Here is a 23,774-nt window from a genome sequence, read left to right as displayed (position 1 = left end):
TGATCTTACACAGTAAAACTGGAGTATATCCTAAATAGTTGGTGAAACGGCCGTATCGCCTTAATAATTGTCTTCCTTTTTAAGTACTAAAGCAGAAATATGTCCTAAATAATTTTGTATCATTCACTAGTAAAGTAAAACTATGTCCTTAATAGTTGTTCTTTTCTTTATTTATTAATGCGTAAGCATTTCTTAAATAATTGTGTTCTTCTATATTTAACGAAAGAAAAGTATGTTCTCTTCATTCAGTAAAACAGAGGTATGTACTCAGTAAACGGTGAGTGATCTTCGCTCATTTGTAAAAAAACACCAGCTGTAGTAGTGTAAATAGATCACGTTACTCTATATAGTAATTAACCCTACGTGCACGGGTTGTGGTCAAAGCTCACATGCCATGACCATTCACAGACTGCCATTTAATTTGGTATTGTGTATTTCAGGACAGGGTTGCGAACTATTCATTTTACCATATTCTGTTAACTTAGGAACAGTTCGTGGTAGAAGACAGTAAATACTGGGTATAATATACTGGGATACTGAAACAAAATGTGTATATGCGTTTCGGAGATTATATTACGTATTATATTATATTATATTTGTCATAAAAATACAAAATCTAAAATGAACAAAATACTTTTATTCTTCACATGAACATCGTATTTTATTGTCTTCTCAGAGCCTGAGCTCAGTTGACGGTATTGCTGCACAGATCATTGTAAATACGAATACACGTTTTTGATCTGTCTGATTTTTCACCGTAGAATTTGGAACTACAGTCAATATTCCTCCTCCAATACGGGGTCAGTTAAAGCTGATCATTGTCTTCAGTTAGGTCGTTGCATTCGACTCTTAGTAAAATTGGAGTTTATCAAAAGTTGGTGATAGTCCTCAAAATACATTAAAGCAGAGCTGTTTCTTAAATAGACTATTCGTTTACTTTTAAGCAAGACGACGACGTATTAAACATATCATGTTCCTCTGTAGTTAGTCAAGTAGCGACATACCATTAAGCAGGCGATAAGTTTCTTATGAACGCTACAATACTTACACTAAATAGAATTGTCTGTGGTTGTCTATTAGTATATGTTGTTACTAGTTGTTATAAGTTATCAGTTACACACAGATGAACGAAGTAATAATGTCTGTCAAAGTTCAGAGTTATAGTTTATTGTTGATTTTCTTTAGCGCTCAGCTACGTGAATTACCCGGATCCAAGTGTCACTCAAGCTAAATAATTAGGTTTTATTACTAATTCTATTGAACGATCACCTATTTAAATTGTCGGGATTCAAGTATTTATCAAGGTAAGCCATTATACTTTATTATTAACTTCTTAGGCACTCAAGTACGTCATTTATCCGGATCTAAGTTATTGGACAAGTTACATTAGTATACTTCATTACTGAATTTCGTGAGCTTTCAGTTGCATTTGAATGACTCAATTTCACATATATGTAGGGATTTTTTAAATTTTTTTCCTTATCATGATTCTGCAAATATTGCACTAAACAAACGTTTAGAAGTACGTAAATCACTTTAGAACATCCAAAGCGATATGGGAATATACCTGAGTGCTAGGCTATATCTGGATTGTACATGTGCATTATCCACAGTGAATTTTTGTTTGAAGTTAAGCATAGAACTATACAGTGGGCTATCAGTGCTCTGTTTATCACGGATATCGAAGGTATCGAAACTCCGTTTCTAGCGTTGAAAGTCCGCAGACGTACCATTGGGTCACTAAGGGGTGCTTTTGTGTCATATATATATATTATTATTGTTTATAAAGAGGGCTCAACTATATTTATATTTCTCAGGTTCAATATGCGTTGTACTTTATCTTCATACTTTGTAACTGTTTCACACGTGGATGGCTTACACGAGAAAGACACGGATTGTCGACTGTGTAGTTACACCTTATCATTAATGCTCTTGGCTAATTGTGGCCTGTTAATGTTATTTTAACTGCAAGTTTTTAACGTTAAAGAATTTCAATGACAGGAAATAATTTCACTGTACAAAACTTCTACCATTCTGTAGCATGCTCCAAAGTATGGTTTTGTAATAGTGAATTAATTTCGAAAGTTATCTTATAAATACAAGCAATAACTTGACTTACTTTTAAGAAGTAGTTGTGAATAGAGATACCAAGTACTTAAGAAAGTACGTATAATCTTATGTAAAAAATAAAAACATGCTTGAAAAATATATTAAGTTTTATTAAGGCTAAGACAATGTACTTAGTACGGTGAAACGTTTAGCAATGTAATTCTAAATTTCCGGGTTTTGTATTTAATATAATCACGAACTGATTACCTTCTGATGTATAGAGTTCTGTATAATAATATTTACGAGTCTGAATAAATCTGATCATATATTCTGTAAAGATCATATTTATAGAAATTCTTTATCTATTAACCATCTGTTTGACAAATTCACATTTACAGAAGTGACTTTGTTACTGTTCGAATTTCTTTCTCATTTTGTTGACTTCATTAAACATTTTAACTGTTTTTTTGAAATTCGTAGTTTTGCATATTTATATTTCATATGGTTCAGAAATGTTCACTTTTATCTCTGTTTAGGCTGCTACTCGAAAAAGAAACGAAGTTAAGTTTGTGGTTTAGACTGAAGATTCAGAAGTTTGACCTTGTTTGTCTAGGTTTGTTTTATATTGATTCCTCCCAGCTGAGCTCCATGAATTCAATGAGATGTTCATCCGTTAACATAACAAGAAACAGGCCGCAGGAAGTTTCCTAAAATCTAATTTATCAAAGCTCTTTATATCCAAAGCGATGACGTTGATGAAGTAATATAGCTACAAGCTTACATCTGGCAAATGCTTATCTGAGGTTTGTTATTTGACTTGAACAATGGACGATTCTTTCACAAACCAGCTAGAAGAACGTCATTGTAAAATGATATTCCAGCGCTTCTCTCTGCAAATGGAGATCCAAAGGAAGGGGAAAATTCCACAGGCAAGAAGTGACAAGTTATAAGCATGTTTTCTGTTCAAGAGGCATGGACACTTGCACAGCTTGTTAGCATGTCCTCCATGGTTGCACAGTAGAACCATCTACAAGTTCCGAAAACGTTCATAATGTTGAAAACTTCCTTGGTCTGTTGAAACCAGCTGCTACGGTGTATCCGCTCAACAAGCTTGTCACTACTGAGGCTCTTGCTAACGGGTCTGCGACGTCTTTTACTACGCGCCCGAGCATGACGTGTGACCGATGTTTGTCAAAACTTTTGCCGTCAGCTGAGAGCGTGAAGGAAGCAGAATTAGAAGAGCTTACCGTACTCACGAAAGAGCAGAAATACCACTAAATCGAACACTTGCCATAATCTACAGTTATTAGGGAAAACAGAGATACAAGAGACCACACAGTCAAGTCTAAGGTAAGATTGTGTAGTAGGACCTGGAGGAGTTATGTTTGCTTGCTTAAGTCATGTACTTTTTGTCCTAAGTTTAAATGTTTTTATTGATCCGTTTGCGCTTTTAAAAGAAAGAATCACATGTTAATATGATGCGTTTAGTTTCTTAGATAAACTTTTGAACATGTTTTTGACAATTAGAACATCGTATTCTAATTGTATTGATTTATATAAATTAAAAGCTACGATTGGTTAAAGTAAGTTAAAATTAAGATCTCTATGTTTAAATAATCATATTTTATAAATCTCAAATATTGAAGGGAAGAGTTCTGTACCAGGTTCATCCAATGTGTGCTTTGTTCAAGATACCTTCCAACAGCCATTTAAAACAAACGCACCATATTCTCCCTTATTTTGAATATATAGAAATCATCGTTTGAATTATTTGCCATGTTTTAAGGAACCTCTTCAACGCTTAAAGTAAGTTCTTTTATCCATGATGTGAGAAATGTTTATTTGTGATTTCAAATTATTACTGTTATTTGTATAAGAAAAAATCTATAGCAACTAAATTATAAGACTGTTACTTATGTATTTCTTTTGCTACTGCTTCTTGTGGTTTGGAGGAGACATTTTCTCTTCCAATTCTGGTCCTCATTGAAGTCGTTTCGAAAGTATAAGAAGAGAACGGATTTCCACGAGAAACAATATCAATGTGACAACAACGTTGCCAAATGTACTTTGAAAGGATTCCTCCATATGTAGGTAATGCCGTTATATTTCTAGACTGCAAACTTTGCCTGTTTTCACCAGCAAAATTAAGATTGAAACAACAAAGTTTCAGAAACGACAAATGTTTTAACAAACAGGGCGTTTTTTTACTTAGAACAACGATCTTTGTTTGTGTTGGAATTCATCACCTGCTGTATTCCTTTGTATATATATATATATAGACTATATAAGTTAAAATTACCACAGGAATTTGGCATTTCCTGTTTTCGTTTACTGACAGATTTTGGGCTGAAAAAGCATAGTATATAGAGCGCGCTACAAGTCTTTCCACTGTAACGTACAGAACTTTCCTCTTTATATTTAACCCCCTAGTAAACAGGGAGAGAAATTAATTAAATCCCGAGTTCATTTTAGAGGTTTAGAACATAAGTATTGTGAATCCGCTAGAAATACAGCTTATATGGAAGGTCTAGTACATAAAGAGTATTAATTCACCAACAAGCCAGTTTGTATGAGAGGTTAACATACAAATTGTTAATGTATTATGAACTCAATTTGCAAGCATAACCAACATGTATATTACTATTAATCCATTGAAAACCCAGTTTATTTCAGAGGTTTAATACATAACCATGGTTCACCTACTAAGAAGAACACAGTTTATTTAAAGGTTGGTTAATTTTAAATAGACACTTCTGAAAGCTACTCATAGAAACATAAAGGTTTTCAAAACATTTTAAGTACGTCTAAATAGCACAAAAATCACAGGGCAAGACTGTCTGTGTGGCTTACTTTCCTTCATTTTTAATATTTTAATATAATTCAAGACTCACAGTCTGTTCCACTGTAAACTTGTAGTAACTCTTAATAGTGTGTATTAGTATTATAATTAATTTGTCTGATTTACATTAATAATAAATGCCTGATATTTATTAAATAAGAGTGCTTGATATGTATTAATAATCAAATCTTGATCTAAGAATCACAGACTGTTCCACTGCAAACTTGTAGTAATCGTGCTCTACGAAAACTGAAAATTGTTACTTTCAGAAGTCCTGAATAAATTTCGTTTATTAACATAAATTTGAGAAATGCTATCCATTTGAAGTTTAATTTATAGAAAACATCTACTAGGTGTCGTTCTTCATTTTGATACGGCTTGCATAACACTGGATAATTTGTCATTGCCCATAACCCATTAGAGAATACTTAAACCATTGTTGGTAAAAGTTTGGGCTTCATAAACAAAATATTGTTTGCAAATACTGGATAATTTGTTTGTTGCCCAAAACTCCTCAGAGGATACTTAAACTATTGTTGGTAAAAGTTTTGGCTTCACAAACAAAATACTGTTTGCAAACTTTAATCGTTACTTCTTCTAAATCAGTGTTTCATTGTTTCACTTTCAGCTTTTTTTCTATTTAAACAGGATGAAAAATAAGTCTCACAGGAGTAAGAAATGGTAGCTTAAAAACCTAATAAAGGTAATGGTGTTTTGTTCTGGGTTCATCTCAATGGTTTTCTAGTGATACAATTAAAGCTCCAAATATAATTTATTCTTTATAAAACAATGAAGTGTTGACTTTAAAGAAGTTCGTGTAGTATAGTAAATGCTTCAGTTTGGGTGATGTAGTTTTCTTTATCTTTAATAAACGAGGAACAAACGCTTTATTTTCTGCTCTTCAGTGGATGAAAAGTGTGTTTGTGTGTTTTCTTATAGCAAAGCCACATCGGGCTACCTGCTGAGTCCACCACTGTACTTACCACTGTACCAGGGTGGTACTGTTTGAGGAAATACAAACAGTTTCATATATTAAAGTAAGATACTTTAAAAAATCTATCTTACTACCCTGGATTTATTATATTCTGGATGTCAGGTCTAGACATACCCTGATATGTATCAAGTAACAATTGTAATATGTATTAATCATCAATGCCTGGTACGTATTAAGTAACAATACCTGATATGTGTTAAGTAACGATATATAATATGTATTAACAATAATTGTATAATATGTATTAAATAACAATGCCTGGTATGTATTGATCATCGATGCTTGCTAGGTATCAAATAACAATACTTGATATGTATTAAACATCAATGCTTGATAGATATTAATCATACATGCCATGTATGTATTAAATAACAACGTCTGACATTTTATAAACATCTAAGCCTGATATGTATTAAATAACAACGCCTGATATGTAATAAACATCTAAGCCTGATATGTATTAAATAATAATGCTCGTTATGCGTAAATCATCAATGCGTATTATGCATTAAATCCATTTTACTGTTATATTGTATAACTTATAACTTTATTTTATAAATAAATTTTATTTTATTTCTGTGTTGTCCAATGAAAACCAGTCTTTTCATCAAAACAAAATTCTGTTTTACATTTTGTTTCAATTCACGTTCAGAAACAGTTGGTAATATTTGTACCTCTGTATCATATATTCTGTTTTTAAAATAAACTTGAATTCTTTTTAGTACTATTAAAATATGTTCTACTTATTTGTATATAAAATAAGCTTTGTGTTTTAGTTTGTAAGTAATAACAATTGTATTTTGCATACATACAGTGATTCATGTTTCCATGAATAATATTTAAAAAGAAACTTTTCAGAGGTTGGTAATAATTAGTTGACACTTTGTTCAACGAAATATTTGGATTTTATATTTTAGACCAAAGGATTTTTGTAATTTAGTTTATTTACACGTTACAATGATGACTGAGTTTTACATAATCAACTGAGAAAGAAAATATTACAAATTAACTGAAATACACAGATATATTTTCTTTAACTTAACGGGCACAGGACACTTGAATATTAACCCCCTCAGAGTCCTCTGCGAGATGACTTGAAAAGTATCAATACTGAAACACAACAAGTAATTAAATTAGCTGTGAAATGTAATGAAATATGTGAATCTGATAAATGAGATATTATATGTACAAAAAATACGGATAATCTAAAACTGAAATAACCTCCATATTTATACAGATCGTAACTTGATCTCAAACTTGATTGAAACCCGTTAATACATGAATCAGTCTTGAAATAGCCTCTCTGACATCACAACACCACAACTTTAAACTGTATCATTATACATTTCATAACGTGATCTTAAACTTGCTTAAATTCTTTTAGCACATGAATCATTATAATTTTTTTAAGTAATAAAAACGATTTCATATGAAGGTTAAGTGTTGTCTAAACACAGGCTTTATACAAGCAAATGAACAATTCAACTGCAGTTATATTGTGCTTTCTGTAAACGATTATGTTAAAGTTGTTATAACATAACTTTCATTGTGCACGTTGAGCACAAGAAGACACAACCATGGATATCAAAACAGCTTAAGTAAACGTTTCGAAGACTCGAGTATCATTTTGCGTAAAGCTGTTTGTTAAAAACACTATTTACTTATATCTTGTTTTACAGGTGCTGTATAAGTATTAATGTTTTGAGTGATTTGATCCACATAAAACCTAGATATTTTTCGTATAGAGTATTTCTAGGACCATCATAAGCAGTTAATTAGAAAGGATGGACCACAGCATTATAGTCGAGGACAGCCTTTAGTAACAAAACTGAGAAAGGAAGGGCTAATTCGAACAGAAGAACCCCAACCTTCGAGTGGTTGTCAACCGGTCACGTCTTATATACAAACATGTAAACTGAGAGCTTAACTCGAAAAAATGAACCATAGCTTTATAATCGTCATAAGAGGGTAAATCTTTAGAAACAACCTTCAAGAATGAAGGGTTTATTGGAAGAAACGGACCACAGCCTTCTTGTCTTTATCGTAAACCAATCAGTGAAACCTCAGAAACTGTTCTGAAAACGAAGGGTTAGTTGCTATTTTCTGGTGGTCATCAACTGGCCAAACTGAATACAACATTCTATACCGACGAGAATCTACACTGAAACTGTAACAGTATCAGAATTGTATCATTCACTGAAGAATAATGCATCTGATTTTATACCAAAACAGAACAAAGACTATCTTACACAACTTTAGTTATCAGTTAATCTTAGCAAATACTATATTTTGTGTTATGGTTTCGTGCCTATTAATCAAACATTTTATAGAATGAAAATAATTCAAAACAAAGGTGAAACAGACAGTTCACGAAAGCAGTCAGCATGACCATTAAGTAAGCAGACGGTCAAGTATATATATATGTATATATATATATCAAAAGAATAAGTATATATATATATAAGTATATATATTGCATTAAGACATAAAACTATTCAAATATCATTCTTTCATTAAGGTCTTTCAAACCATGGTATTAACTGGCAACTGATGTTAACTAAAAGGTATCTTGTTCACAGTTTACCTTCATGAATTTGACATTTCTCTTATTTTTCACATCTTGTTGACTGTTACTGTTTTTATATCTTTACACACAAATAAAATCTCAATAAAAGCCCCTCCATTATTGTAACCAATCCCTCTATATAATGATTTGGTTTCTATGTCTTTAATCCTCATTAGGCCACAGGTAACTTACAACGCTAAAATTTGGGGTTCTATTCTCCTATTCCATCATTTGGTAGATAGGACACTTAACTGACAACTTGCAGATCGCGATATCTAATCCTTACCCTGAACACTCTCGTCTTGAGACTGTTATAACGTGATGCTCAGTCCCATTATTCGTTGTTAAACGTTAGCCAAAGAATAAATACGGGCGAATGGCTTCCCTCTAGTATATCACTTTAAAAATAGGGGCGGCTAGCTCAGATAGCCCTAGAGTAGTTCAGCTTCAGATTTGAAAAACAAGCAAACAAATCTGCTTTGATCAGTTCTATTTTTTACCTTGATTGTCGTAAAATTTATTCAGTGTAAAACAGTGTGTGAACCTGAACCTTACCAGTAGTGGATGATGTAAAAACAAATTGACAATCTCAGGGTTACATTATTGTGAAGTATACTTTAACTGTAATAAAAAATAGTCTAATTTACTGAAGATAATGGTGCCATCAAATTATCTTCAATGATGAGAAAAGTCACTTATAAACGAAGTGGGTTTTCTCTTTATCCACTCACTTTCCATTTGTAATTATTAATTTGCCCAACAGTATAATATATATATATATATATAATGATTTGCTTTAATGTGTAATTCGAGTGACCTAAGTTCACAACTACACTAAACTGTGTCATTTCACGATCATCACCGAGTCAACCATACTAGGTAGTGGCCAATATATTTTGTTTTTATAATCCTACGATTGAACACCTATTTAGTCTTATGCGCACGTCCTTGTGCAAGACATTTGGTATCTAATTGAAACGTCATCGGACTTTTAAGTACGTGGGAAGAGAGAAAATGGCGATAAATACATATATGACGAAGTAAATAGTTTTGACTGAATATTCAGCTTTACTGTAACGATTATTAGAGAACCAAAAACAAGGTCACTAGTGTAACAACGGAAAAATGAAAATTGGTCAGTTGCCCTTTATGTCCTGAAAGATGGCTTGGCTCATGAGACTTGTTAAAACGCGAAAAAATTAAAAGAATGGGTGAAGTTACTGACCAGGAGATTTGTTTTCAGTTAGTGTTCTATTCAGCTATGCTTCTATCTTATTCCGCGATATAATATTAGTCGTTAATCTGTTTCTTTTAAACCTTTTGATAAATTTTATCCATCTTCCTCTTCCAAAGGCCTGGCATGTTCATGTGGTTAAGGCATTTTACTTGTAATTTGAGGATCTCGTGCTCAAATTCCGTCACACCAAATATGCTCGCCATTTCAACCGTGGTGGAATTATACTGTGACGATCAATACTACTATTCGTTGGTAAAAGAGTGGTCCAAGAGTTGGCGGTAGGTGGTGATGACTAGCATCTTTTTCTCTAGTCTATCTCTTCCAAATTAGGAATCACTAGTGCAGATTGCCCTTGTGTAATTTTCACTAAATTCAAAGCAAAAAACCCTCTTCCAAATTCTCGTTATGCCACCGAAGAGAACTGCCAAACTTCCTTTTACACTGTTCCGTTTTATTAATAGTTATCGGTAATTTAATTTTTTTCTCTGTTTGTTTTGTTTACTGTTCCGTTTTATTAATAGTTATCGGTAATTTAATTTTTTCCTCTGTTTGTTTTGTTTACTGTTCCGTTTTATTAATAGTTATCGGTAATTTAATTTTTTTCTCTGTTTGTTTTGTTTTTCTCTTTAAGTTTCCACATACCTAAACAAATCCCAAATCTCCTGATCACAAGGCTAATAAAACTACATGTCAGATTAGATTTGAGCACAGAACAGTTTCGTTCTCAATCTTTGATAGTTTGGATAAACTTACTATCAAACCTAGAATTACCATATTTGTTTTCTTTTTCTTACCTTGATTAACTATTTTAACTCTTAAAAAGAATTGTCCAGTAATAAAATCTTAAAACGTTCGGAGAAATATCTGATAGTTTTTAAATACGATCAAACTAAAACGTATTTCAAACTGTTTCATTTTGATGAAAAGAAGACACTTTATACATAAAAAAAGTAATATTACACTTCTGGAATGAGAAATACGAAAGTAAACATTGAATTGTTTTACAACTATGTATATAAATCATGGTATTTACCATATAGATTTAAGCTGACGCTCTAAAAATCATAATGGAAATATTTTCAGTAGTTAACAGATACGAATAAATACAATCTCAAATATTATTATTCCTATAGGCTCGATCTCACTGAAATAGTTTCCAATCATGAGTGCACTTACTACCACATTAAACTTTCCACAGTTTTCCTTCCGGCTTATCCTACTGCTCATTTAAATAAAACAAAGAATAGAAATATGACATCATCATTTCATGAGCACAATAAATTTATTTATATAAAGATAAAAGGGAAACCTGCTTTAAATGTTAATATTTTGTATATAACTAGCTGGAGTACCCGTCCTTTGGACGGAAGTTATGTGAATTAGTGATTAAATGTTATCTTAGGATATGAAAAGTCGCTTCCCATATATGTATTGGTATAAAACACAAAAAGCCTATAAAAAATGTAAAACACAAAGTACAAAACTGATCACTTGTTTGTATCTCCCCACAAACCCATTGAACCTCCAAGGGCAATTTTGTTGAAGATCCATCCGCACTAGGAGAAGTAGTTACATGGACATGCAACAGACAGTATTATTACATTTATATAGATTTACAGGAAAACAAAATTTACTTACGTTTTATATACTTCGTTATTTTCGTTTAATATATAGCACTTTAAGAAGTAAAGTAAAACTTCCATTAAAGTAAAATCACGGAAGAATTGCACAACGGAGGAAAAAGAACTAATTTTCGGATTATGAAGGTTAAGCCTATTTCATAAGCTTTAACCTTATGCAAAAGAACTATGTACCATAGTGATTTTATATGATCCTCAAACAGCTAAAGACATACAACTTCAAAAAGTTATTTTTCGCTCTTAAACTTACCTTATCTAATAGAAATATATAATATGTTACATCTTATATCATGCTCAAACAACTTGAAATATCTAGAATTTCGTTTACATTATAATATCTCTGAAAAACATTATTTGCTATAGCAATATAATCTTGGTAGAAAAAAATCTAACCTTACAACTAAAAAAATAACTATTTAAAAATTATTATCTTTTGAATAACGTAGAAAATTAATTCACATTGAATTCAACTTTGTTTTCAGGTATTGTAACTCTATACAACAAAAAGTAGAAGTGATCGTTTTGTTTATATAGTATACCTATTTTTACAATAATTTCCATGTATTTAATAACAAATTGGTTTCCAGTAGCTGAACGGTAAGCGTAAGGGCTTATAAATCTGAAATTTGGGATTCGATCCCCGCTTCGGAATAGTGCAAATAGTTTATTATAAGGCGTTTATGCTAAAATTAACAATAATATATTTGAAAGATATAAAAACGCCTAACAACTAAATTTTAAATCTGTGGACTTTCTCTTTTTTCGAATATATCAAGATAATCCTCGAATAAGAACACTATTGTGTTCTTGTGGGACAGCGGTAAATTTACTGACTTACAATGCTAAAATCCACGATCAGGTTCCCCGTGGTGGACACAGCAGATAGATTGACGTGACTTTGCTTTATAAAACGAATGAACAGCACTAAGCTGAAACGTATACGAAATAATTTATTCCCAGTACATTATTGGTAACAAGTTACCAAGTTAAAAATACATATTTTCCATGATTCAAGTCTGTTTTTAACAATAAACTCAAATCGTATATCATCATATTTAGTATTTTATGAATTTTAAAGGATTTTATTTGCAACTTATGACAAACGTGATATGTCTTAGTGTATTTTATTGTAAAACACGTAATCGTGATATTGTCGTATTTCTAGCATACTAAAAATATTGCAAGTACTGTAAAAGAATGCCTGTGATTTTAATTAAATTATTAATCCATTGTAAGGAACAAAGATTGGCAAAACTAAGACTTAAGTGTCATCGTAAAGCATATTTTACTTGTATATAAATATCAATACGGCATAATAGGTTGGGAATCGAAAATATACTAGTGATAATTTGTTAAAATGACTTACCATCAAAATTTGTTAACTATTTAAAAAAAATTGTGAACAGAACATCAAAAATCATTAACTCCAATACACGATATACATTAGGCCTCCTTCCGAACATAATAGTTAAATATGTCATTTGGCAACTTAATGTTTTTTTTAAATTATCCAGTTTTCTTGGCTTATAACTTGTTCGTACTAGTTCGCATAACAAATTTTAAACTCTGTTAAGAGTTCCTTCAAATAAGTTATTTTGAGAGTGTGTAACCTCTTTGCACATATGTGTACTACAAGTACTCAGGTACTGCACTACCACCATGTGATAACATTCCTTCTACGGGTTCGTACCACAAGTACTCAGGTACTGCACTACCACCATGTGATAACATTCCTTCTACGGGTTCGTACCACAAGTACTCAGGTACTTCACTACTACCATGTAATAACATTCCTAGAGGTTCGTACTGGAGGAACTCTGATACTTGACCATATTATTACCATGTTATATATGCAACCTCTTTGTTTTCCGTTACTTGTGCCAACTAATACTAGTGCCAACTAATATTACGTTACTAATATTAGTAAATGTTTTGATCCTAACAGTTTTAGGTACTGTACAAACATGGGTAAAGATAGAGAAGAACATTTGTGAAAGATAAAGGTTTTGGTCAGACCAGTATTAGGAATTGTACAAACATGGGTAAAGATAGAGAAGATTGTTTGTGAAATGTAAAGGTTTTGATCAGACTAGTTTTTAAGTACTGTACAAACATGGGTAAAGATAGAGAAGAATGTTAATGTAATGTAAATGTTTTTGTCACACCAGTTTTAAGTACTGCTCAAACATGGGTAAGGATAAGAAAGAATGTTCCTGAAATGTAAAGGTTTTGATCACATCAGATTTAGGTATTGTGCATATATATTGCCCCCTAGTAGTTCAACGATAAGTCTAAATGCTTTTAATGCTAAAAACACTCCAGTGATCGGCACAACACGGATAGCTTACAATGTAGCTTTGTGCTTAACTACAAACAAACGATGTAATAAACATAATCTATGCCACATAATACGGCAAGTTCAGCTGTATCCTTTACATTTCTCTCATTTATAATGGAAATGGACATTATTATCATAAATATTATTTGTCCATCAAAATACATCAATCTAATTTACCCATCAAAGTATATCAATTTTCTTAAAACGTCAATACTGTTTAATACCTTGTTTCTTGCCTTCGTGAAAGGATTTGGAATAAAAAATTAATAATAATTAATAAAACATTAATTTAAAAGAAACAATTTAACCACATTTTTATGAGTTTTGATATGAAAACCTATCAGTCTATAGAAAAGCTACTGTTGTAGGTAGATTGAGCCATCGCCCTTATCAGGTCAGGTCGAGACCTTCAACCATTTTTGCCTGCAACATCACTATAAAAAATCGAAACAAAAAGATTAAATCCTAATATAAAGGCAATGTGGCATGCTTTGCCCATAGCTTGGGTATGCGTGTCCTGACGTTACTGTGCCCGAACTGAAAATTCGTGGATCATGGTTCTTGTTTTGCCGCAACTTTGTGGTTGTGTCCGTGATGTAAAAAGGACGGTAAAATCCAGTTATTCCAGAAAAAAAGAGTAGCCTATTATTTTGCAATGGATACTACTAACTAGCTATCTTTATTTTACTCTATCAGTTCAAAATTAGGGAAGGATATGCGTAGATAACATTTATGTACGATAAACAGAAACAATAAACACTTGTTATTGTTTAATATATAGCACTCAAACCTTCATAAAAGTGCACCACAAAAGCACACTAAAAATACTGTGTGATGAAAAGCAGATAATTGAACCAAGTTTTATCACAGTTATTGTGTTGTATCAAAATTGCTATTGTTTCCTTCCGTACAACGTGTAAATACGTGGTGGAAATTAAGAGGTAAACTTAACCTTATTTATGAGGATCACTTTAAAGACATATATGATCATAAAATAGATTCTATATCTGGAGTTACGTGGTTATGTTTACAGTAAACTACCCAGTTTAACTTAACATATTAACCATTTAGCTTTCTTTTATATTTTTTTCTGAAATATTTGTGCTTCACCATTTTAGTTTGCCAAAAATAAAAAAGTAATAGCAAATAACAATAATAATAAATAATATAATAATAATAAAAATAATAATCTATACAAAAGCTATAAAATCATACAAACCATATAACTAGAGCGCTTTCGAAAGGTGGACCGTTAATATTCAGGGTTCCCTGTTTCTCCTTCTTGTTATCAGGTTTTATCATTTTGTATCAAGACTTATCGAACCTACGTGTTTTTTTTTATATCATGAATTATACAAAAGCTACTTATTTCAAATAGGAATCTAGAAATGTACATAAATATTACTAATTTTTCATAAAACTTTAACGTATCTGGTATAGTTTTATGAAAATTAGGACTTTTCATGTTATGCTGTTCTATGCAACAAGTTCACTAAGCATCAGTTTGCTTCATACGAGATTTTCTCCGAAATACACTATTATATGCAAAAAGTTCCTTAGTCGTTATTGTTCTCACCCTAAATTAACTCACCAGTTTTACCCCATACTATTATTATAGCGGTAATTCAAATCTGAATCAAAACGTCACTTTGTATTTCTAGTTATAACTAATATGACCTCCTATTTGAAGAATCAAAGAGAATTATTATTTTGGGTTTTATTTTAATTTATTTTGACTTCAAACACATGAAAGAAAAAAGCAATATTTTATAGATTTATGAATCACTTTTATAAGGATTCTATTCTCAAAAAGGTCTTAAGATATGGAATGATGTACTTCCTGCTCTTGGTTTAAATAGAACAAAAAATGACATTTAGACCTCTTGTTACTGGCTGAGCCAATTACAGCCACTTAAACTTGTCTTTGTAATATTCGTGCGGGTCCGTTGTAAACAATATAACCTAACAAAGACTCTCTTAACTAACGTTGTTACGATTCATCATTGGAAGACTATCAGCACGTGGCTTTCAAGAAGACGAGAGACATCTGCGCGTGCATCGCGGTCAGTTTGGCTTTTCGGAGAAGAATAAATCAAAACATGTTGTCACGGATATGTATTTTGAAACCATTTGGTCACTCTAGAAGAGGTGGATGACATGTTTCCATACTATTTAAAACGCAGGTAATTTCTGCTTTGCTGTAAAAACAACACAAAATGAAAGAAGAGCTACATTGTGGATTTACAAAGCTACGAGTCATAACATTTTAAATAGAAAAAAAGGCATACTTATGTACTTACGATTTGCAATACATTTCGGCTAATTAAAAACTTTTGAGCTTATAACATTTTCAAACTTCTAAACTTTGGTTAGAAAGAAAAAAATGAAATATGCCCACCAGTTTCCGTTAACAATAAAATTTCTTAAAGAGTATCACACGCGGGCAACTTTGATCAAACTTTTTAAAACTTCTAAAGACATGGTAAGCTGAGCACAGCCTCGTTCCTTTACTGTTGTCATGGAACACCTTCTAAAGATGTGGTAACCTGAGTACAACCTTATTCCTCTATTGTTGTCATGGAAAATTCTACAGATGTTGTAGCCTGAACAGAGCCTTATTCCCCTATCGTTGTCATGGAACGCCTTCTACAGACATGGTAGCTTGAACCTAGTCTCATGGAACACCTTCTGCAGATGTTATAAGTTGCAGTCCATCTTTTTCGATACCTGTGTAACTTTTAAAAAGAGAGAAACGTCATCGATTCAGTCATCAGAGAAACAACTACATCTTGAGAAATGTAATTCTAAACTTTCCAGCGATAAAAGCTATTTCTTTGTCGATTTATTTGATGTCGTGTTGTTTGTATAGTAGCTGAAACTTAGCATCAATCAAACCGTTTACTTAAGTGGCTCTGGTGATGGAAACAAATCCTCTCTCAAGAGTCTACTAGCTTAGAAGTAAACATTAAGCAAACAATCTTACCATTATACGTTCACTTACACCACATTAAGAGCTTTGTGTCTGTGTACGGTATGAGTGTGCAGTTAATTTAGTAAAAGCATATTAAATGGTAGTGGAAGATTATGTGCAAAATATAATTTTGGTAAGTTTGTTTTTTAACTTCTTGAGGTTTGTAGGTGTTAATATCTGTGCTGTGCCCACTACAAATATTAAAACACACGTTTTAGTAGTGTGAGATCTCAGATGTACTGCTGAACCACTAGGGGCATGTTTGCTGATGAATTGTTTGTTGATAAGCGCAAAACTGTGTAACAGGCTATCTGTGTTGTGCTTAATAAGGGTATTGAAACTCGGATTTTAGGGTTAGAAACCTCCAGATTCATCACTGAGCCAGTGTGAAGCATTTTTAATGAGGCATATAAAGATAACTCCCTGATAATATTGTTTGTATTTACAAAAATAACCGAACATTATACTATGTTTCTCAGATACAAGACTGATAATTACAACCTCATTCGGTGGTAATATAAATACTTGGATCCGCGTATAATTGGAAGGGGTTGTTACGTACTGTATTTTATGTGTTTAATATCGAAAACTAACCTTAATGGCACGATATGTGCCATTATATATATATTGATTCAGTTTTCACTATAAGTTAATAAAATACACGATTGTAGCCGAAGTGACACCTTATAAGGAAAAATATTTTTTGTCTTACAACTGATAAAATATTAACGAATATTATAGCATTCCATTTAAGACATGCAATAGAAATGGACGCAAAAAACAACAACAAAAACCACTTATACGTTAATACATCATGTGTTTGATTTCAGTATTTTATTTTACTAGATTATTTAAAAAAAACAAAGTACGTTTATGGGGTTGAAATATTAAAAACCGGAGAAATATAACTAATATGTTCGTTATATTAAACTTAACAACACCACAACATGACTACAGGACAAATGTTAGATAGGAACAGTAATAAAAGTGCACCACAAAAGCACACTAAAAACTTTGTTCTTTTGTTTGTAGTTAAACACAAAGCTACACAATGGGCTGATTCTAATCTGCCTACCACGGGTATTAAAACCCGGTTTCTTGTGATGCAAGTCCACAGAAATGCCGCTGTGCTACTGGGGGGCCACCTAAAGGCATGAAAAGGCTTAATATGTAATATTCTTTATCAGCAACTGAGATGTGTTGAGGTAGGAGGTATCAGCTGTGTTGATAAAGAACTTCAGTCCTTAGTTGTGTTCATGAAGAACTTCAGTCCTTAGTTGTGTTCATGAAGAACTTCAGTCCTTAGTTGTGTTCATGAAGAACTTCAGTCCTTAGTTGTGTTAATAAAGAGCTTCAGTCCTTAGTTTGTTGATAAAGAACTTCAGTCCTCAGCTGTTGGTGGAATAAATAATTGTACTGTAGTTTTTACATTATTATTTTATAACAATGTTGAACCATTTTCTTTTACTTCTATTATGTAGCTCATAGTAGAGAGCTTAGAATTATAATTACTTATACAGGGTGTTCGGAACGTCACTGTGCACTTATATATTTATTAACAGACAAAACTGCACAGTGACTTTCCGAGTACCCTGTATAACAAAACCAATATAACGCGTAAATGAATATAGTGTAATCTTATTTTTGTGTAGCTTATCTGAACTGCTTATCACCCTTCGTTATTTAAATCCTATTTGTTAATAGTTATCAAAAGAGAGCATTGTACTTTAGGGAAACTTCGAAATGTGTTATGAAAGGTAACTGCCTGTTATATATTTATTAGTTATTTATTTATTCAATTTCTCGAAATTCTAATCGATGATTGTCTTCGCTACCCATCCCAATTTTGAAGTGATAGATTTAGAAGCAGCTAGTCAACATTATCCACCGCTGACGCTTGGTCTACTCCTTTACCAAATGTTAGTCATATTATAACATCTCATGGCTAAAAGGACGAGCATGTTCGGTGACGAAATTCGAACACGCGACTCGTCTATTGCAAGTCAAGTGCCCTAACCACTGGGCCATGTCAGTCTGTCTGTTATAAAACAAACATCTTACTTGAAGTCATTGTGTTGCTCGAATTTAGTAAATACCAAAAGAAAGGACAAGCTCATCACGCTTGTATAAGTTTATGTTTAGTAAGATAATATTTAGGAATGTGATTTAATTATGTAAAATATTACTTAGCAACATGTTTTAATTATCCAAGATACCACTTGACAACGTATTTTAATTTAAGATGTCTCCTAGCAACATGTTTTAATTATCACAACGTATTTTAATTTAAGATATCTCCTAGCAACATGTTTTAATTATCCAAGATACCACTTGACAACGTATTTTAATTTAAGATATCTCCTAGCAACATGTTTTAATTATCCAAGATACCACTTGACAACGTATTTTAATTTAAGATATCTCCTAGCAACATGTTTTAATTATCGAAGATACCACTTGACAACGTATTTTAATTTAAGATATCTCCTAGCAACATGTTTTAATTATCCAAGATACCACTTGACAACGTATTTTAATTTAAGATATCTCCTAGCAACATGTTGTAATTCAGTAAGATGCTACAGTGACTTGTTGTGATTATGTAAGATACCACTTAACAACATCTTATAATTATAAGATACTAATTACCAATATGAGTTACTTGTGTGAGACACAACTTACAAATACGATTTAATTATGTTAGGTATTACTTAGAAATGTGTTGTAATTATATAACTTAGTAACTTGTTTTCATGTGTTATTCCACAACTCTAATTTTGAATTATCTTCTCCTAAACACAGGTTTATCTTTTCAGTGGTTACCAGCAAGTAATTTCTTGTTATATGTTGGTGAAAATATAGTTACAGCCAAGATTTACATTATAGTAAATGTACTTCAACTGTGCAGATGCAAGTATAAATATACGTTGGAAATATATTGGCAATAAACAGTAAATGGAATAGCGAATTTGATCCGAACATTAAAGAAGTTTCTTGAGGAAATACTGCTTGTTTAGCTGCTCAACCTGGCTAATGAAGATAGTCTAATGTTAGTACCTCAACTGGTTCTTGGGAAATGATATGTTTGTAGAAGGACATAATTCGTGTACCTCATCTGATTCTTGAAAAGTTTTTTTTTTGTAGAAGGACTATGGTCTGTGTGTCTGATCCGGTTTTTGGGAAGATACTTTATCTATGTACCTCTTCTATACGCTATAAGCTATGCATCTTTTCTGGATCTTTGGAAGGTGCGGTAACTGTATACGATTGTAGTTTTAAATAGAATAACATTGCCGTGGTTCTTTTAAATTCTGAAATTTATCGTTTTTTCTCTGCTAAATTAACACGGAAAGCTTTCACGATTTTGTTGTACTTTACGTCTGTTTGTTGTATTTTATTAGCTTTTTTAAGGTTAGGTTATTGGTCACTTTTCGAAATTAGAATAAATAAGGTGCCTCGCCGATACAGCGGCATGTCTACGGACTTACAACGCTAAAATCAGGGGTTCGATTCCCCTCGGTGGACTCAGAAGATAGTCCGATGTGGCTTTGCTATAAGAAAACACACACATAAATTTAATAGGTCGCTTTTTATCAAATACAAAAGGTTACGGGGCCTGGCATGGCCAAGCGCGTAAGGCGTGCGACTCGTAATCCGAGGGTCGCGGGTTCGCGCCCGCGTCGCGCTAAACATGCTAGCCCTCCCAGCCGTGGGGACGTATAATGTGACGGTCAATCCCACTTTTCGTTGGTAAAAGAGTAGCCCAAGAGTTGGCGGTGGGTGGTGATGACTAGCTGCCTTCCCTCTAGTCTTACACTGCTAAATTAGGGACGGCTAGCACAGATAGCCCTCGAGTAGCTTTGTGCGAAATTTCAAAACAAACAAACAAACAAAAGGTTACCAATAGCATATTTATTGTTATTACTAACTAAATATCTTTAGTTCATAATGGTAAAATAAAAAAATAGCGATTGATAATCTGTTTATTTTTTATTATTACGAATATCGTGGTCATGGTTACAATCACGTAAGTGTAGTTTTAGATTAGTTACTCTTTTTTCTGCTAAATAATAATAACAAATTCGTATGTATATAAATATATAAACTAACTGATGTTTGTTAATAAATGTTGTTAAAGAATTAATAATTAGATAATTTTAGTTGTACGTGTTTATAAGCTAATGGGCCCGGTATGGCCAGGTGGTTAAAGCACTCGACTTGTAATCTGGAGGTCGCGGGTTTGAATCTCCGTCACACCAAACATGCTTGCCATTTCAGTCGTAGAGAGGTTATAATGTGACGGTCAATTCCACTATTCGTTGGCGGTGGGTGGTAATGACTAGCTGCTTTCCCTCTAGTGTTACACTGCTAAAATAGGGATGGTTAGCACACATAGCCCTCGTGTAGCTTTGAGAGAAATTATAAAAACAAACAAAACTATAAGCTAATGATCAATACAAAAACAGATAAGGAGTAATCATAGCCTTACGGTAAGAAGTTAAATTTACGAATATTTCTTAAAATATGTTTTTCATTTTATGAAATTTTGCATTGTGTGTATTTAATAAGTTTGTGTATTTTTACACGTAAGTCTTTCTCACTGTTGTTTGTTGTGAGATATGTTAGTTTTCCAAGAAAATACTGACAAAACTTTCACTGAGTTATTTCTCTGCACATTTGCATAACTTGACTACTTGTTATTACAGAACTGTCAAATCTATTGTTCCTTTATGTACGGTGTTGTACGTATATTTACATCATTAAAACTCTTGTGCGATATGTTTATTCGTACGAGAGTAAAGCTTTACAACGAGCTATCTTCGCGATGCCCAATGTAGGGATGGATTGAATCCTAAATGTTGGCGTTACAAGCTCTCAGTCTTAATACTCACACCAGCACGTTCCAGTAGCACAAGGGTATCTCCCCGAGCTTACAACGCTAAAAACTGGATTTCGATACCCGTAGTAGGCAAGGCACATATAACACATTGCGCTTAATTACATACAAACAAATACAGCAATACTGACGCTATTATTTTAATTTCCAGAATTTGTATCGATATAAAACGTTTGTTAGTACGGTACGGAGTTTAAGATTTGACTTTACATTCACTCCATCTGAATGACAAGGATGTTTGATTAATGTTGAAGCTGTTTAATAATGTTATCTTGGTGAGTTAGATAATAATTTTGTTAAGGTCCGTAACATTCTGCTGTGTTTAGATACTGACATCACGGAAAAGTTAATATTACTGAAAAAATATCAAACAATTTCTCTTCAGTGAAAAAAATTACTTTAAATTTAATACATAAAGTTTCGACTTCAGGCCTACATCAGATAGAAGAAATTCTGAAAGAACAGTTAATATATCTTCTTCAATAACCGTTAAATATTTCGAAGTTTGTCTTGAGTTACTAAGTGATGTAGGCCTAAGGCCGAAAATATTTGTATTGAAGTTGGGATTATAGTGTTTGAACTCAACTGTGTGATATTTTTCTTCACTAATATTAATTTTCCTACGATAAGAACTCACTTTCTAACATTTCGTTCAGTTCAAGAAAAATTAGTTCTGATTGTCAATGTCTAGTGATATTAAGTGATGTTATTGACATACAGTTAAGTCGAATATTTACAATTTATTGAGCGATTTTAAGAAAAACGTCTATGCGTATAGAAACAATTCTGAATAAAGAAGTATCATGGGGTGCTGGCGAGGACCATAAATCGACCGAATGGGGCGATATGTGGGAGAGAGGTTGATTGTTTTTAAAATGAAGGCTTAAATGAAAATATTTTGTGGTATTTTAAAAACTTTTATCTGCAAGTTAAGCCTTCACTCTTGTGAACTAATGAGATACTCAAAATAAACGGCCTTATTTTCATTAAAAAAAGCTAAAAGTCTCAGGCTCTTTTTCCCGCCGGTTTCCTGTGTTCGTATTTTGTTATATACCTTTTTGTTTAATAATTGTCAATATTACTGCTTATTATCCATAAACGGATGCCTATTTCACTTCTAGAAAATATAAACAGATCGATGACATCAGCTTAATACATTACAAAGCCATAACATAGTTTTAAAATATTCTTAAGATAACGTTTAACAACTTATGTACCATAAGCTATACAAATTATTCAAATAAAAATAATTGGAGAGCTGAATGTTTTTTAAGTTTTGGAAACCCAGAAGTTTTTCTTTTATGCAAATGAAGGGAAAAGAAATAGAACTAAACATTAGAATAAACTTAGATAAATTAGGTGGAAAATTAACTTGTAGCGTTCCCAAGGAATAAGAACAGTCATTTCATAACTTGAAGTCCTCCGGGGGGAGAGTCATCGATAAGTTTCCAGACTTACAAAACTAAAATCTGTGCTTCGATTCCAACGATGAACACCGAGCAAATTGCCTACTGTATAGCTATGCGCTTAAAATAAACAAACATCAACACCAACATAACTTTTCGTGCCGTTTGATTTGATCTGGATTTGAATGAATTATATTCATGTTCACATCTGCCCAACTTCTTCCTTTCGGGACAGGTCCCGGCCTTTCTTTCCACTACTGCCTTTGCCTCCACCCAAAACATTTAGAGAGACATCCTCCACCCAAAAAGTCAAGAATAATAACGATAATTAATTTATTAAAATAATTATAAAAAAAAACCACCACTTAATCTTAATAACAATCCACGAAAGGGGACGAAGAGGAACCACAACGTTCCTGAACACCCCAGTTGGGGAGAGAACTCTTCTGATTTCTCTCTCTCTAAACTGAACCCCTGCCACGTTAGTTTAGTTTAGTTTAGTTTACCAACATAACTAACGGTAAGCTAATTTGAGCAGTTCTTGATTATTGAATGTTAAACTATAACATTTTAGAGTCTGACCTTATGACTGATGCATACATGTCATAGGAGCGGCATCTTGTAAGTCCAGAAACAAATATTATGTCAAAATGTCAGCAATCTTTTGAACAGTTCCGAATCTTTAACCAAATCTTATACAACTTTCACTGTATCACAATAAACATGATGGCGGGAAAATTTTTATTAGTTTGTTATTCAAAGTTGGGAAATTTAAAAAATGTTGGAGCTTGTGTAATTCAGGGGAGGGCATTTAAAAAATGGTGGAGCTTGTGTACT

General features: G+C 32.5%; 1 protein-coding gene and 1 long non-coding RNA gene across 4 annotated transcripts in view; one reads left to right on the top strand and one right to left on the bottom strand.

The window, feature by feature from the left end:
• The first annotated feature begins 2,628 nt into the window (after nucleotides 1-2,628).
• The window catches only part of LOC143225616 (paired box protein Pax-1-like), a 68,067-nt gene continuing 46,921 nt past the window's right edge, over nucleotides 2,629-23,774 (top strand). For all 3 annotated transcript variants that reach the window (XR_013013955.1, XR_013013954.1, XM_076455373.1), the window contains exons 1-2: nucleotides 2,629-3,399; nucleotides 4,002-4,140. Coding sequence is in view for 1 of the 3 variants with exons in the window: in XM_076455373.1 (XP_076311488.1) it covers nucleotides 4,110-4,140 (31 nt within the window). In the remaining 2 variants the exon portion in view is untranslated. The remainder of the gene's footprint in view (nucleotides 3,400-4,001; nucleotides 4,141-23,774) is intronic.
• Nucleotides 15,372-23,774, bottom strand: part of LOC143225618 (uncharacterized) — a 32,158-nt gene continuing 23,755 nt past the window's right edge. Inside the window, exon 3 of the long non-coding RNA XR_013013956.1 lies at nucleotides 15,372-16,398. This is a non-coding gene — a long non-coding RNA (uncharacterized LOC143225618). The remainder of the gene's footprint in view (nucleotides 16,399-23,774) is intronic.

This window comes from Tachypleus tridentatus, chromosome 9 (assembly GCF_004210375.1).
Source record: "Tachypleus tridentatus isolate NWPU-2018 chromosome 9, ASM421037v1, whole genome shotgun sequence".
NCBI classification, from domain to species: domain Eukaryota; kingdom Metazoa; phylum Arthropoda; class Merostomata; order Xiphosura; family Limulidae; genus Tachypleus; species Tachypleus tridentatus.
This window is presented reverse-complemented; position numbering and strand designations above follow the sequence as displayed.